Source organism: Diceros bicornis, chromosome 32 (assembly GCF_020826845.1).
Source record: "Diceros bicornis minor isolate mBicDic1 chromosome 32, mDicBic1.mat.cur, whole genome shotgun sequence".
NCBI lineage: Eukaryota > Metazoa > Chordata > Mammalia > Perissodactyla > Rhinocerotidae > Diceros > Diceros bicornis.
The window spans coordinates 18,924,217-18,939,868 of record NC_080771.1 but is presented as its reverse complement, the minus strand read 5'-3'; the positions used below and the strand labels follow the sequence as shown (position 1 = coordinate 18,939,868).

At 50.5% G+C, this 15,652-nt stretch overlaps 1 protein-coding gene across 1 annotated transcript; it reads right to left on the bottom strand.

Moving 5' to 3' along the window:
- Positions 1 to 1,816: 1,816 nt before the first annotated feature.
- Positions 1,817 to 15,652, bottom strand: CES4A (carboxylesterase 4A). The gene is given in 16 exon segments (XM_058527714.1): positions 1,817 to 1,953; positions 2,934 to 3,005; positions 3,191 to 3,361; positions 3,984 to 4,043; positions 4,046 to 4,077; positions 4,296 to 4,369; positions 4,784 to 4,864; positions 5,402 to 5,542; positions 6,095 to 6,133; positions 6,277 to 6,383; positions 6,462 to 6,512; positions 6,515 to 6,563; positions 8,007 to 8,170; positions 8,479 to 8,809; positions 12,130 to 12,334; positions 15,600 to 15,652. Coding segments are annotated over 16 exon segments (1,767 nt in total).

The window sequence follows — 15,652 nt, the reverse complement described above, 5'->3', positions numbered from 1 at the left end:
CAGGAACTCCTAGGAATAAAAAACTGAATCAACATTGTAGTTTGGGACATAAAATCTGTGGGACACTACAGTGATGTTCATAACATTATTCACAAGAACCAAAAGGTGGAAACAACCCAAATGTTCATCAACAGATAAATGATAAACAAAATGTGGTATGCACATACAATGGAATATTATTCAGTCCTAAAAGGGAAGGAAATTCTGACATATGCTACAACATGGATGATCCTTGAAGACATTATGCTGAGTGAAATAAGCCAGACATGAAAGGACAAATATTGTATGATTCCACTTTATGAGGTCCCTGGAATAGTCAAATTCATAGGATAGAAAGTGGAATAGGGGGTCCCAGGGTTTGGGGATAAGCGGGAATAGGAAGTTATTGTTTAATGGATATAGAGTTTCAGTTTGGGATAATGAAAAAGTTCTGGAGATGGATGGTGGTGATAGTTACACAAGGAATGTGAATATACTTAATCCACTGAACTGGACACTTAAATATGGTTAAAATGATAAGTTTTATGTTATATGTATTTTACCACCAAAAAACCCACAAAAAACAAAACAAAACAAAACACCTGTGGGACAGGCTGTGGTATGCACAGGTCGGGTTGCCAGAGAGGCCAGAGAGTGAGGAGTCTTAGTCCAAGAACTAAACTGATGGGCAAGTGAGCATGGAGTGTGGATGTCCTGAGGGATGCCCTTGAGACAATGAGGAAAAAAGCCAAGTGTTCTGCAACCCAGGCAACTTTGCTGCAGCCCCCCGTTGACTGAGAGTAGCATAGCAGGCTCAGCCCAACAAGGAGCAGGCAGCAACACTCCCTTCCTCTAAGGGCTCAAATGGAGATACCATCCACTTCACCCAACCGTTTTACAGATGGAGAAATTCTGGTCAAGTCAATATGTTTTTATTGAGGAACACCCCTATGTCCAGGCTTTGGAGGGGCTCTAGGGGAGATGAGTATGGAAGGGGGAGAAGATCCCAAGCTATCAAAACTTCACTCCATGTAACAAATAACCTGCCCAAGGCCTCAGGCCAATGTGAACAGGCACAAGGGTGAGCAGGATGAATGGTAAATGACAAGTGTGATAACGGGGCAGTGGCAGTCTAGGTGGACTTCGCATAAGAAGTGGTTTCAAATAGACTTTGAGGGCCGGCCCGGTGGCTTAGCGGTTAAGTGCGCGCGCTCCGCTACTGGCGGCCCGGGTTCGGATCCCGGGCGCGCACTGACGCACCGCTTCTCCAGCCATGCTGAGGCCGCGTCCCACATACAGCAACTAGAAGGATGTGCAGCTATGACATACAACTATCTACTGGGCCCTTGGGGAAAAAAAAAGGAAGAGGATTGGCAGTAGATGTTAGCTCAGAGCCGGTCTTCCTCAGCAAAAAGAGGAGGATTAGCATGGATGTTAGCTCAGGGCTGATCTTCCTCAAAAAAAAAAAAAAAACACCAAATAGACCTTGAAGGGTGGGAGGATTTGGAGATGGGAGAGAAAGGCTTGTCCTGAGGCTGGGTAGCTGGGCAAAGCATGACAGTGAAAAGGCCTGGCCAAACCTGATGGATCAGTGAGATAGGTGGGCATCAAGGGGTGTCAGGCTGAAGAGCATGGTGCAGGGCCCCGAACAACAGTCTGAGGCTCTGGCTCTGGCCTGGAGGTAGTAGGGAGACTCTGCAGGTCCTAGATATGGGAGAGAAGGACTTTTGTCTCTGATGTGTCCATGGCCAGGTTCCCCAAGGCCTAGGGGCTGGGATAATCCCTTAGGCTCCCTCCTGCAAAGCCACCCTCAGAAGTGCCTCTGCTTCTCAGGTCCTTAATGCTGGCACAGCCTCATCCAAAAGACCATCTTCTCCTCCTTGAGCTTCACACCCACCTTTGTGGTGAAATCCAGCTGCAGGTACTTCTGGCTGTAGCACGGCCAGTAGGGGAGCTTCTCATCAGTGGGGTTTCTGCTCAGGAGGAGGAAGGAGAGAGGATTATTCATGCTCCTCTTCACTCGGCCTCTTTCTCTTAGCCTTCCCTCATTCACCTTCCCTTTGGGAGTTGGGGACAAGAAGGCTTTAGAGAGAAGGTATTTAAATAGATCTTTAACAAAGAAAAAGAAAGTGTGTAGTAGCGAGGGCCTTCCAGGCAGAGGGAATGGTATGTGCAAAGGGTTGGAGGTATGAAAGACCAGGGCTTTTGGAGGAAGCACAAGTATAGGGTTGGGTAAAAACATGGGATGTGTGAAGAGGGAAGGTGGAGAGAAGATGGAGGTGGAGAGAAGATGACAGAGGAAAGATTTTGAAGATCTTTGTGCCAGGCCTAGGGGTTGGGACTTTATCCTGGGGGCAGAGGGAAGCCATGAAGAGTTTTAAGCAGGTGAGTGACTTGGTCAGATGATATTTCAGAGAGACCTCTTGAGTGTCATAAGGAGGATGGGTAGAAAGGAGGAGAATGTGGAGATGGAAAACCAATCACAAGGCTAGCCAAAGCTCAGCTCAGATGTCACCTCTGCCAGGAAGCCACCCCTGCCCACCCAGGCTCAGTCACACACTTCCTCTATGCCCTCAAAGTGCCCTCTCCTCCCCCACTACAGCAATTTAATGTTTTAATTAAACATGAATGAGCCGCTAGAGAATGGGGGTCATGTCTGTGATATTCTTGAATTCCAGCTCACAGTATTGGGCTGGGCAAAAAAGAGCATTGGGAACAACTGCTGAATGCTTGAGTGAATGAAGAGTGTGGTCATGGGACAGGGAGGGACACATGTTTGGGACATTTAGGACCTGGTGACTGACTGAGGAAAGGTGAGGGAGAAAGTGCATTCTGCTTGGGCTGGTCGTACATTTCCTATAGGATACGCAGAGACAAATATCTGAAGCAGCTGGCCATTGGGTCTAGCGCTGGGCAGGAAGACTGCCCAGATGTGGTGGTGGGCCAGACTCATGCTGTGCAGGCAAAGTTGGCTCAGTATTTGATCATCTGGAGGCTCAGTACCTTCTCCTCACCTGTGGAATGGTCTCGGGGCAGAATGGGATGTGGCATTTGGAACAGAGCATGGGGTGCTGATATCCCACCCTGCTCCTTCCACAATTCCCTCCAGGCTGGGAGGCTGTCCTTTGGGACAGCATTCCAGACTAGAAACTGGCTAGCTCCCTGTGGTCAGCCAATGGAGAGGTGGGTCCAAATACAAAGGTGGAGAGACCAGACACCCAGTGGGGGGTGTCAGGTGGGGCTTTAGCAACTTTGGAGAAGGGACTCCTGAAGATGAAGCAGATCTCATCCCCATGGTCTGCCCCATCAGTGCGGGGTTTGATAATGATATTGGTGGAAGTGTGGGGCTCAAACACGTACAGGTAGAGAAGGAAGCAGCCACCTATGAATAGGGAAACTGAGAAGGGCTGCAGGAAAAGTCTCGGCCTGGGCTTCTCATCCACCTCAGGTATCCCACTCACCTGCATGAGGCAGGGAAAAGAGCTTGGGCTTCAGAATCAAGGGAGCAGATTTGAATCCTGTCTGCACTACTCATTGGCTACCTGACTGGGGCAAGTTGCTCAACATCTCTGAGCTGCAATTCCTCATCTGCAGACTGCAGATGCTAAAACTTAATTCACGGAATTGTGACATGGATCATGGAAGACTTCCTCTTCCCTCTTCTGAACCTTTCCTCTCTTGGCTTGGCATTTAATGTTCTTCAGTGTCTATCCTCTCCAGCCTAGTCTTTGACCTCTCACTCACCTGTTCCCCAAGCCCCAGTCAGCCTGGGCAGGATCTCCAAGGTGCCCATAAGCCTGTCCTCTCAGCCAGGAAGCCTGCCCTCACCACCCTAGGCTGGCCTTGCCCTGCCCTCCTCATCCCTAACTAAGGAAGAGCCCCTCTTCTCTCAAAGTTGACAGCACACTGCCACCTCTATGGCATCTTGCAACCCCACACCAGCCCAGGGATACAGAGAGGGTGGGTAAGCAGATGGTAAGCAGCATGAGCGGACAGAGTGTAACCATTCTTGGGGACTCCCATTCTGCAGTGTTAGCAGGCAGCCTGCAGCGTGGAGTACACCTGTCCCCAGCCAGGTCCATCACATGTTTCTTTCTTCTTTTTTTATTTTTTATTTTTCCCCCAAAGCCCCAGTAGATAGTTGTATGTCATAGCTGCACATCCTTCTAGTTGCTGTATGTGGGACGCGGCCTCAGCATGGTCGGAAAAGTGGCATGTCGGTGTGCGCCCGGGATCCGAACCCGGGCCGCCAGCATCAGAGTGTGCGCACTTAACCGCTAAGCCACGGGGCCGGCCCCATCACATGGTTTTATAACATCTTCCAGTTGTGGTCATCCATATCACCCAGGTCTTCCTCCACCACCAGTGGTAACCGCTCCTTTGTGATATTCTGGGTGGGGAAGCTATACCCATCCTGGGGTGCCAGCTGGGCCAGAGGTGGGCACACCAGTGACTTGGACCCAGGCTCAGCACCCCCAGGAGTTTTTGGCCTTGGGGAAGAGGGAGAAAGTGGAGCTTCTGGGAAAGTCTCCTTCTTTGCTAATTTTTACCCCTGAGTTTTTGCTACATGAGAACTGCCTGCCACGACCCTGAGGCCAGGGGGCCTTAACCACCAGCAATCATCTGATCCCATGCCAAACCCCAAGCCCCCCAAGAAAGACTTCTATCCTGGCTAGGAGTCGTTTGTGAAGTGAACAGTAGCTACTAGGTATGTATAAATAGATAGATAGGTAGGTAGATAGATAGATAGAGAGGTTAGCCTTATCTAACCAAACTGAGCACTCCTAAGAGTGTGGCCTCTTGCCAACAGGGGACCGGTACTCCAGAGCAGCTTGGTGATGGTTTCTTTTTTCATCATGCACTAGTTTAGTGGGAACTTCATGATCTGCCCACAAGACAAAGACCTAGGCATGTGCCAGGCCCAAACATCAGGAGGGATTCCAGCCAGGGATACACCAGGCCCAAGGCTCCGTCCATTTAAATGGTGAGTTGTCAGAGCACACAGCCCAGGAAGGGCCCATGACCATTTCCTGTCCTCCTGCTCCGAATCTGCCCATCACTACCACCTGGGTCAAAGTTGAAGTGGGGGCTGGGAGGGTGCCTCCTGAGCTAGGGCATCTATCCTGACCCAGGAGCAAGGGAGGGTCCCAGAATTTGCAGCCACCTGGAGGCTAAAGAATGGACATGATGACCCAGCCAAATCATGATCTGAAGATTTGGGGCCCCCCAACCTCCAAGAGGCCACACTTCTCTTCTCCTTCCCATAATTCCGGGCCAGCTGTCACTGCTCAGGGACTGCAGGAGGCTCCCAAGCACTTGGGCATCCCCAGAGGGCCAATAGAATCTGACCTGATGCCCAGGACTACCCAAGAGGCATCCTCTGCTCCTCGCACTGTGGTGGGCACCCCTCTTATTCACTTACAAAAGGCAAAAGCCAACTGAACTCCAGGTTGTTGACACTCAGAAGGCAGGGCACAGATGCAACCTGCCCCTGGATCAGGAGCACCACAGGGTCATCTGAGACCACCACACCATCTACCATGGGGCGCATGAACCACGTGATCTACAAGGCAAGGGGGTGTCCAGCCAGCCCTCCCACATATCCTCCCAGGATCCCTGCAGCCTAGGGTGCCCAGCTCAGCAGGTTCCCCTCCAGAGACTGTTCTAGCCATAGGCACTTTGGGAAGACCTGGGGCTCAGTGACCCATGGGAGGGCAGGTGTGGGAGAGGACCAGTAACGGGCAGGACCAGGCTACTCAGACTTGGGATGCTTGCCTCCAGGTATCCACACACCTCACTCTTTCACCTCTTGAAAATCTTTGCTAAATGTCACCTTCTCAATGAAGCCTTCTCTGTTCCCTCTATTTAAAATTCTACCCCTCCCAAAATGCCTGACTTCCTTACCCTGCTCCATTTGTTGCTATTAACTTATCACCTTCTCAGAAGGTGAATAACTTATTATTTTAAATGTTTATTGTCTCTCCTCATTGGAACATCAGCCCCACTAGGGAAGTAATCTTGGCCTGAACAGTTGACTGAGTATCCTGAGTGTCTGGCACACAGTAGGTGTTCAATAAATACCTTCTGTTCAAATTACAGAATGGTGCCTGCTCACCTCTTGAGGGTCTTCCTGGGAGTTCAGGTGGAAGAATCTCTGGGGGGAGAGGAGGGGACTAGAGTTAAAGGAAGTCTCCCCAGTGTACTCCTGAGACAGGGTCCCTGGGGCAGCTGGGGACCAGGTCAGGAGGGTGGCATGCAGGCAGCCAGGTCAGAGAGCTGGAAGGAAGTTCTATCTACCATCTTCTTGGACACCCGCATCACCTCAGCCCCTGATTGCGCCCTCAGACAGTCTACCAGAATCCATGTGCTCTTGTGGTTGCAGCCTACCAGGCAGGCAACCTTCTGTGGAGAGAAGAGGTGCTTAGGGGTGCCCCCATATTGCCCCTCCTTGCTGAGCCCTGGGGGAGAGGAGCCACCCATCTTGGCCACCTTCAGCGAGTCAGAAGTGATGAAGACTCTGAGTACTGCAGTGCACTCTGGGAAATGGCCCGATGGAAGAGACCTCAGGCTAGGAGTGACATCATCTGCAGGGTGGGGAGCATGGCACCCATGAGATGCGCAAGTAGGGGCCACTTGAGCAGTTTTGGGTGCCTGTCTGGCCATGAGTGGGCAGCCTGAAGGGGCCCAGAGAGGGCAGGCAGCTAGGAGGGAGTCAGGAAGCCTGAGTTGGAGTCCTAGACCTAGAGTCGGTGCCTTCCTGCTTCTGGCCCTCCATATCCTGGTCTGTGCAATGAGCCCCAGGAGTCTCAGAGGGGATCTGAGGTTGTGGGAGGGGTTTTGCTGGTGTAGGAAAGGGCCTCCCTCTACTGCTGGGCTAGAAATGGGCAGGGGGGATTCTATGGTTTCTACGGCCCCAGTTACCTGTGCTGACCTTAGCCTTTCTCCACTGCCCAAGTTGAGGGAACAACTGTATCTGTGCTCCCCATATTGTCCCTTGGGTACCTCAGACTTCATGTGCCCCAAACTTGCTCCAGCCAGTCCCCATCTGGGCGGCATCCCTTACCCCACACCATCCACTCAGTCCCAGGGGCCTTCCTATCTCCTCTGCTCACCCTCCCACCCAGCTGCCCCAGTCCTGTCCATTTGGCCTCCTGCAACACTCTGCAACCATTTTCTACTCTCTATCCTTCCTACACCTATTTTGGAACCACCCTCCTTAGATATACCCCATCCCTGCTCCCAGTTGGTCTTCAAGCCTCTGCTCCTGCTTCTTTCTAGCCCAGTTCCAGCAGTCTTTGCCATCTTTCTAAGTGCACATCCGATTGTGTCACTTCCCTGCTTACATTCTTTCTCTGCTTTCTGGTGCACTTTGGATAAAGTTGCTTAACTTCTCTGGGCCTCACTTTCTTTCATCTGTAGAATGGAGAAAACTTCTCTTTTTGTGGAATGTAGAAAGGGAATATTTCTCTTTTTGGATTGTTGAGGGAATTAAAGAATGAATAAATGTAAGGTGTTTAGAAGAGTGTCTGGCAAACAGAAAGTTGCTCAAGTGTTTGAGTGTTATTGCTGTGGCCCACAAGGCCCTGTGCGATGTGGTCCCTGCTCACTTCCCAGCCATGTGTCCCTCACAGGGCACCTGACCTTACACTCCAGGCCCTTGACTCCCAGCTTGGTCTGTGGCCCCAGCCCTGCTCAGAGAGCAGTTAGTGAGCTCTGTTTAGGGGATAGAACTCTGTGGGAATGTGGGGAGGCAGGAGGTGCTGGACGAGCTCTCTGGCCCACTAGATTGGCTAAGTATCCCTACTCTCATCATTGCCCTCCCTGGCGCTGGCTTGGTTTTCTCATCAGTGCTACTCCTGAACGGAGCAGACATCCTTGGCTCTGAGGGGCGGTTCCCTTGGCAGGGATAGGCAGGTCTGTGGACCGGCAGGTTCCAGTATACGGAAATCTGCATGTGTGTCTGTGCAGTGGAGGATGCACTCGTGGGAACATGCCGTCCTGAGTCTGTGCTGGGCCTATCAGGGCACCGCACTCATCAGTCCCGAGATGCACATGGCCCCTGATGACTGGCCAAACAGGGTCACACAGCCTGCGTCTCCGCCAAAGGCTGCGATGCTTTTCTGCACCCAGCACAGAGCCGCAACCTGGTCCAGCAGGGCCCAGTTCCCGCGGGCCTGGATGTCGCCCATGCCGGAACGCCGGGGCTCATGATCAGGGTCCCGAGCCTCGACGCCTAAGTGCTGAGGGCTCCCGCGTCACTCCGCTCGGCCTCGCCTCGCTCTGTCCCTGAGAGACCTGGTCTCGCGACAGCATCATCTTCCTTAGAGTTAGGCCCCGCCCCATTGAGGCGGTATCGAGCGCCGCCCCTTCCACCGAACGTTAGGCTCCGCCCCTGCCACGTGGTCTCGCCCCCATGGACCAAGTCCCTCTCCCTCCGTCCTGTACTCCCTCCTCCCAGGTCCAGAGGAGAACCCGCCCTGGTCCCCGGCCCCGCCCACCTCAGGAAGCCCAGGACGCCGAGCCTGGACTGCAGAAGCATGATCACCACTTGTTCGGGGGCCGCCAATTCGAAGCCATCGTGCGTGGAAGATGAGCCCGTGAGGAAGGTGCCTCCTGGGGAGGCCGAGGCCTGAGCGGGGCAGTGGGGTGCCTGAGTGGGATGGCGCATGGTTGAAGATTAAATACTCACCGGCAGCGGAGAGTCCCCACGCGCGTGCACTGGCGCGTACACGTTCAGGTACAGACAGTCCTCACTGAAGCGCAGCCACTTGTACTGTTTCTGCGTGTTGACGTACATGGAGGTGATCTGCCCCCAGGACCCCTGAAGCACCTGCGGGCACGATGTGAGTTGGGGCCCAGCGTGGCGGCGATATTGGGGAGAATGGTTTCAACCCAGGTTGCACAGTGAGGGAATAGAACCTAAAGCAAAATCCAGGCAGCCTGTGTGTGTGTGTGTGTGTGTGTGTGTGTGTGTGTGTGTGTGTCCAAGCAGCCTCCACTAGCGTTATGGTCCAGGGATGGGAGGTAGATTAGCTTCCCCAGGATTCACCCTCCCACCCCCACCCCCCTATTCTTCCGCTCCCCACCTTGCCCCTTGCCCCATGGGTCTGCCTGCTCCTGTTGGAGACCCTGTTGGTGCTGTCAAGCCAGAAACCTGGGCGTCCTGTGCACCTCCCTTTCTTTCCTGCCCCATCCTCCCTTCAGTCTCTGTTCTGCCTCCCAAACAGCTCTTGAATAGGCCCCCTTCCTCCATCCCAGGGCTCTGCCCCGTGAATGCCATCACCACCTCTGACCAGAACACTGCCCCAGCCTCTTCACATCCCCTCCAACTCATCCTGCACACTCTGGCAGGAGGGATTGGTAGAAAACACAAATCCGACCATGTTACTCCCCTCCTTAAAACCTTCCCTGGCTCCCCTTGCCCTCAGGATAAAGTTTAGATTCACCCACACTGACCCAGGCCCTCCTTTCCATCTCATCATCTCCTTCCCAGCCACTCTTTGCTCCAGATACACGTGGCCCCTTGCCCCCCACCTCCAAGCCCCTGTGTCTCTGTCTTCTCTGCTAAATGCCTTCTCCTCTGCTTGGCAAAGTCCCGCCCGTGTTTAAGGTCCAGTTCAAGTGGTGCCCCCTCTGCTGGGCACTTTCCCCTCTGTGACTATAGTAGTGGGTTGGAGTTATTTTGATGGGTTGTTTTTCTCCCCAAGGGCAGGGATGGAGGTGGATTTATCTGAGACCTGGCACCCAGCCCAATGCCTTGTACTGTTGGACATCTGGTGTGCTTATGGAGCTGGGCGGTCTAGCCACCTCACCATTCTTCCCTGCAGGCCCAGCCGCAAGGGTGGCTATTCTCGTCACAGTTGGGGCTGGGTCCATTTGACTGGATACAGGAAGCCCTGCCTGCCTATTCCTCTATCCCCTTTTCCTCTTGTCCCAGCCTGTCTTCTGTGTGTGTGTGTGTGTGTGTGTGTGTGTGTGTGTGTGTGTGTATAATTCACTCCTGCTTCCCCAACCCCAGAGCATCACCAGCTCCCCTTCAGTCCTTCCCAGCAGCACTCAATATGCCTTGCTCCAAACCTACCCTCCACCACCCTCCTTCTCCAGCAACTATCCTATCTCTCTTCCCCACAAGGCCAAACTTTTCAACAGGTTGTTGTCTTTCCTCCCACCCCCACCAGCCTCTCTAAGGTCACCAGCAGGCTGCTCATCTCTACCTCTACAGATTGTCTTTGGTCTTCCTTGCTTGACTTCTCGGTAGCAGCTAATATTGGTGTTAGGATGCTGTCTAATAAACCACATCCAACATCCCACCAGGAAGACCAGGACTCTTATAGCCAAGAACTCGGGTTATGAGCAGCTGAGGTATCTGTCCCCATCCCACCACCGAAGGCATTCCCGTCAAGGTCACCAATGACCTCCATCTTGCTAAATCTCTGTCATCGTCTTGCTTACCCTGGCAGCCCTCTACATGGTTGACCCCAGTCCCTTTCTTGAACAGCTTTCCTTCTCTAGGCTTCTGTAACACCTCACTCTCCTGACTTTCCTGCCATCTCATTGGTGACTCCTTCTCTTCTCCCAGGCTGCAACCCTCAGTGTTCTTTTCATTCTGACTGTTCCCTCTCCTGAGTTGTTCTCATCCAGGCCTAGGGCTTCACACCATTGACATGCTGATGGCCAGTCTGCCTACAGCTCCCTTTATCCAAACCACCTACCCTATATCTCCTAATGGACATCTATCAGACACCTCAAACTTAACATGCCTCAAGATGAGCTCTTGTTTTGCCCAAACCTGCTCTTGCCCCAGTCTTCTCCATTTCAATAAATGGTACCCCTAGTCCCCTTGCTGCTCTGGCCCCAAACCAGTCATTACCGCTGATTACTCTTCTTCCCTCCTGACTCGCGTCCAATTCTCCAGCAAAACCTGTCAATTTTACCTTCAAAATAAATTTGGAGTCTGACCACTCCCACCACCTCCACTGTAAGTAACCACCCTGGTTGAAGCCACCATATCTATAACAGCTTCCTCTCTCCCTCCTCCCCACTTAACCACTACCCCACAGTCTGTTCTAAGCCATCCACAGATTCTTACACCTGACACTGTGTGTTCCAAACAGCCATTGTCTGACAGCTCATGGCCACTGTTCCAACAACTGACACCCAGACTTCTGTGCAATGGGCATCCCAATCTCTAAATCCCTGATCCTTAGAGTTCTAACAATGGTTGTTCCATGTTCTATCACCTGATCCATGGGGTTCCAAATAATCATAGAATGTTCAGAATGCCTGGGCTTCTCTCAGTGATGGCCAGTGTTCTAACAACTAACATTCCATGTTCCAGTAAGTGAGGACTGGAATTCTAACATGTTCTTAGACCCTGTTCTTAACAACTAGACATCCAGGATGGTGGTTGTATTTTTTTTTATCAGCTGACACCCAGGTTCTCATAGTAGACATTTTTATAAATCCATTGCTTTATCCAGCTGATGCTGAACATCGTTAATGATAGCAACAGAATGTTCTGGACAATAGGTTACTCAATGGTCTGAGTAAACAGTAAATACACTTATACTGGGTAAACTGCCAAGCCCAGTGCTTCAAAGGGCAGTAATTGTCCCAACATGCTCATGTGACTCAGAGCTTGAGCCCAGCTAGAGGTTGCATTAAGACCCTGGGACATTAAAACTGAAACTGCACCCATGCCTTCCCCGTCTCGGAGCTTAGAAGAGGGCTGGTGGTGCCATGTGGGCTTGACTTTGGGCTCAAGCCCCAAGGGAGAGGGAAGAGCTCAGGGATCGCTGTGTGTGTGTGTGTGTGTGTGTGTGTTTGTGTGGTAAGCACTGCTCATTCAGGAAAACTCAGCTCCGCAGCAGGTCCTGGGGGCACAGTCAGTGAGCACCTCCTCCTTGCTTGGAGCTCTCACATGGGGGAACCAAGAACAGTATTATCAGTACCTTAAACAACATCTGGACCAATCACCTCATTATATAGGTTTCGAAACTGAGGCCCAGAATGGGCCCCAGGCCTGCCTGTGGTCACACAGTACACTCTTTTCAGTGAGTTGTTCAAACTCCAGCCCAGAGGCAGGCATAGGTCCACCACCCTCCCTAGGATCTGCCCACTTCATAGCTGACAGTCCTCTGGCTCTTATGCAGGGGCGTGGGTGGTGGCATCTCTGATTCCTTCCCAGGGCTCTGGAGGGTGCAGGGCAGTGAAATTGTGGGCACCTACAGGAGGTGTGGAGACGGGGACTCCTAGGAAGACATTGACGGGTGTCTTCCCCATGTGCATCTGCTTTCCTTGGAGGGTCTCATATTTGGTAACCACTACAGGCTCCTTGGTGTGCAGGGCACCCAGGAAAAGAGGAGAAGGGTCACCCTAGCCACTGAAAAGACCCAGGCCCATGACACCAGCAGCAGCTTGAAGCTTTCACAACAGTTGTGTATTTGTCCACTTTTTCTGTGTTTCTCTCAGTATTTTTCTCTCTCATTATTTGATTTAAGATTTCAAAGCTGTGTTGGTAGGTGCATAAAAGTTCATGTCTGTTATATGAATTATTTTTCTTTGTGTCCTTTAATGTATCATTTAATGTCAATGAGTGTGTCGTTTATTTTGTTTTCTGTTTGTCTGATATTGATATGACTATACCTCTTTTTTGCTGCTAACATTTGCCTGGCATATTTCCGGGAAGAAATCACATGTATATATGCAATCTCATTCATATACACACTCGTGTTAATACTTACATGTCCATGCAAATTTATACATACCTAGGTATATATGAGCACAGCTCATTCACAAAGAAACATGCAGAAATAGAAGAGTTAAAAGCACGCCCGTATAGGGGCTGGCCCTGTGACGTAGTAGTTAAGTTTGTGTGCTCCACCTCTAGCGGCCCGAGGTTCTCAGGTTTGGATCCTAGGCGTGGACCCACACACTGCTCATCAAGCCACGCTGTGGTAGGTGTCCCACATGTAAAGTAGAGGAAGATGGGCATGGATGTTAGCCCAGGGCCAGTCTTCCTCAGCAAAAGAAAAAAAAAGAGAGAGGATTGACAGCAGGTGTTAGCTCAGGGCTAATCTTCCTCACACACACGCAAAAAGCATGCCCACATGCGTACATATGCATGTAGGTACAGTCATACATGGGTTACAATGTATCCATATGTGGCATACATTCGCATATTATACACACACACACAAACACACATACACACTAGAAGCATACGAGCACCATAGCCAGCTCTTGGAATAGATACGAACTAGATCAAGGTGAATTTATCCTCTGCCTATGGGCACTTCTTCCTCTTGTAAGCTGTCATCCTGCCCTACTCTGGTTGTCAAGGGTTGCTGAGGCCTCACATCGGTTGCCCCTTCCTGAAACACCCAGGTCATTTTTTCCCCTCTTTCCTCACAAAACTGAATTGTTCTGTGCCCTGGTCCTCTGGGCCTCACTCTGCAAAGTGACAGAAAGCAAATCTGATCCAAGTGTTATTGAACTGGGCTGTGCATCAGAACCATCTGGGGAAATCATTGCAAAAATGCTGATTCCTAGGCCCCACCCCCACTTTCTGAATGAGAATCTCAGGGTTGCATCAGGAAATTAGATTTGCAAACCCCTCTAGGAGATTTTGACGGAACTGGTATTTGGAATTGGTGTCATAAAGCACACCGTCACACCCCTGACTGCCGGTGGCCAAAAATACCTCTCTGCCCATGTACCCAGGTCTCTGCAGGTCTTACATAAGCAATATCTGGGCACAAAGGAGTGGGTGTAATGGTGGCCTTCAGGCATGGAGGCCGGCCAGCGGGGGCGAGGGGCCATCTCAAGCTTCCTCTGTGTGTGCAGTCCTTTGCAGTTTACAAAGCCCTTTCACATGGTCCCCTCAGGTGGGCTTCTTATTGGCCCTGGGAGGAGCTGGGGGAGGCCTGGAGCGCCCAGAAAGGGGTAGTGACCAGCCTGAGGTCTCACAGGACAGAGCCAGGAGGCTGAGGTCTGTCACATTACATGAATTTGCCCTGAATCTTGGGTCCACTTATGATTGAAGAGCCAACAATTACCATTTACTGATCGCTGTTATAGCCTGGCACTGTGCCAAACACTTTAAATGTACTAGCTCACCTCATCCTCCTAAAAACTTAGAGGGTAAGTGTTATTATTTTCCCACTATACAAATGTGGAAACGGAAGCTCAAAGGGGTTATATCACTTGCTCAAGGTCACACAGAGTGTCTCACGTTGGGGCTGTACTCTAAACAGTGGTGTTTTACTGTTGCCACCCCAGCCTCTGGGGGGCACCTGAGCCTGTGGCAGAGTGCCTCACAGCCCCGAACAAGAGCTGCTGTGGAGTGGTCTCCATCCCAGCTCTGCTCCCTGGAGGCCACGTGTAAGCACTCATGAAAACAGTATTCCACCTCTGTAGTAGTCATAAAATGCTAATTAAAACCGAGACTTACAACTTCTGCTTAATAAATTAAAAAATGATGGCACCCAATTCTGGCAAAGATACAGTGAAAACGACATTCACATCTACTGTTGGTGGAAGATAAATTGATACGATATCTTGAGAAAATAGTTTGGCAGGATGTAGAAGAGTCGTGAAATGTTTGCATGCTTTGACTCAGTAAGTCCACTTCCAGTTCCCTCCCTTATGAAAATAGTCAGAAACACACTAACAAAGACCTTTACGGACCACAGTCATACGTACCATGGTGAATACTGGAAGCGTCGTTTATATCTGGGAACCAGGCAAAGTAAATATAACTATAAACTCAAGTTATAAACTGCTTATGATAAGATTTTAAGTGAAAAAAAGGAAGAATATAAAATTAACATGTATACATGCTAATATCACAGCTATGTGCAAATATGCAATAAAAAAACTAAAAGAAAATGTGCCAAAATGCTAAAAGTGATTTTAGCAAAGTTTCCCTCAAATTAAAAAAAAGTTTTAATGCATTTATGTAGGCAAAACTAATTTATGATAGAGGTCAGAATAGTGTTACTTTGAGGGTATTGACGGGGAAGGGGCATGTGGAGTGCTGGAAATATTGTAGATCTTGATCTGGTTGTTGGTTTTATATACACACACACACAAATATATATACTAATATAGCACTAATTTTATATAATTTTTATAAAGAATATAAATATAAAATCATAAATTATAAACATAAAATTATATGAATTATAAAATATATTTTATAAAAAATATAAATATAAATGTCCTGGGGGCCAGCCCGGTGGCGTAGTGGTTAAAGTTCACACACTCTGTTTGGGTGGCCCAGGGTTTGCTGGTTCAGATCTCGGACGCGGACCTATGCATTGCTCATCAAGCCGTGCTGTGGCGACATCCCACATACAAAATAGAGGAAGACAAGCACAGATGTTAGCTCAGGGCCAATCTCCCTCACCAAAAATAAAAATGGAAAAATAAAAATAATAAATGCCCAGACTCGCAGCTGGTGAGTGGATTAGCCCTGAAACAAACTCCCATCTGCCCAGACCTTGTCTAAATGCCCTTGCCCCACTGCCCCCAGGAGAGGTTGAGCTGGAGGCCTGTCCCTGTGTCCCTCGTGTCCCTCTTGCCCGACACCCTCAGGAAGGGGTGGGGGCTTACTTGGAGCTGTCTGCACCATCAGGCAGAGGGTAAGGCTCAGGCACAGAATCTGACTCAT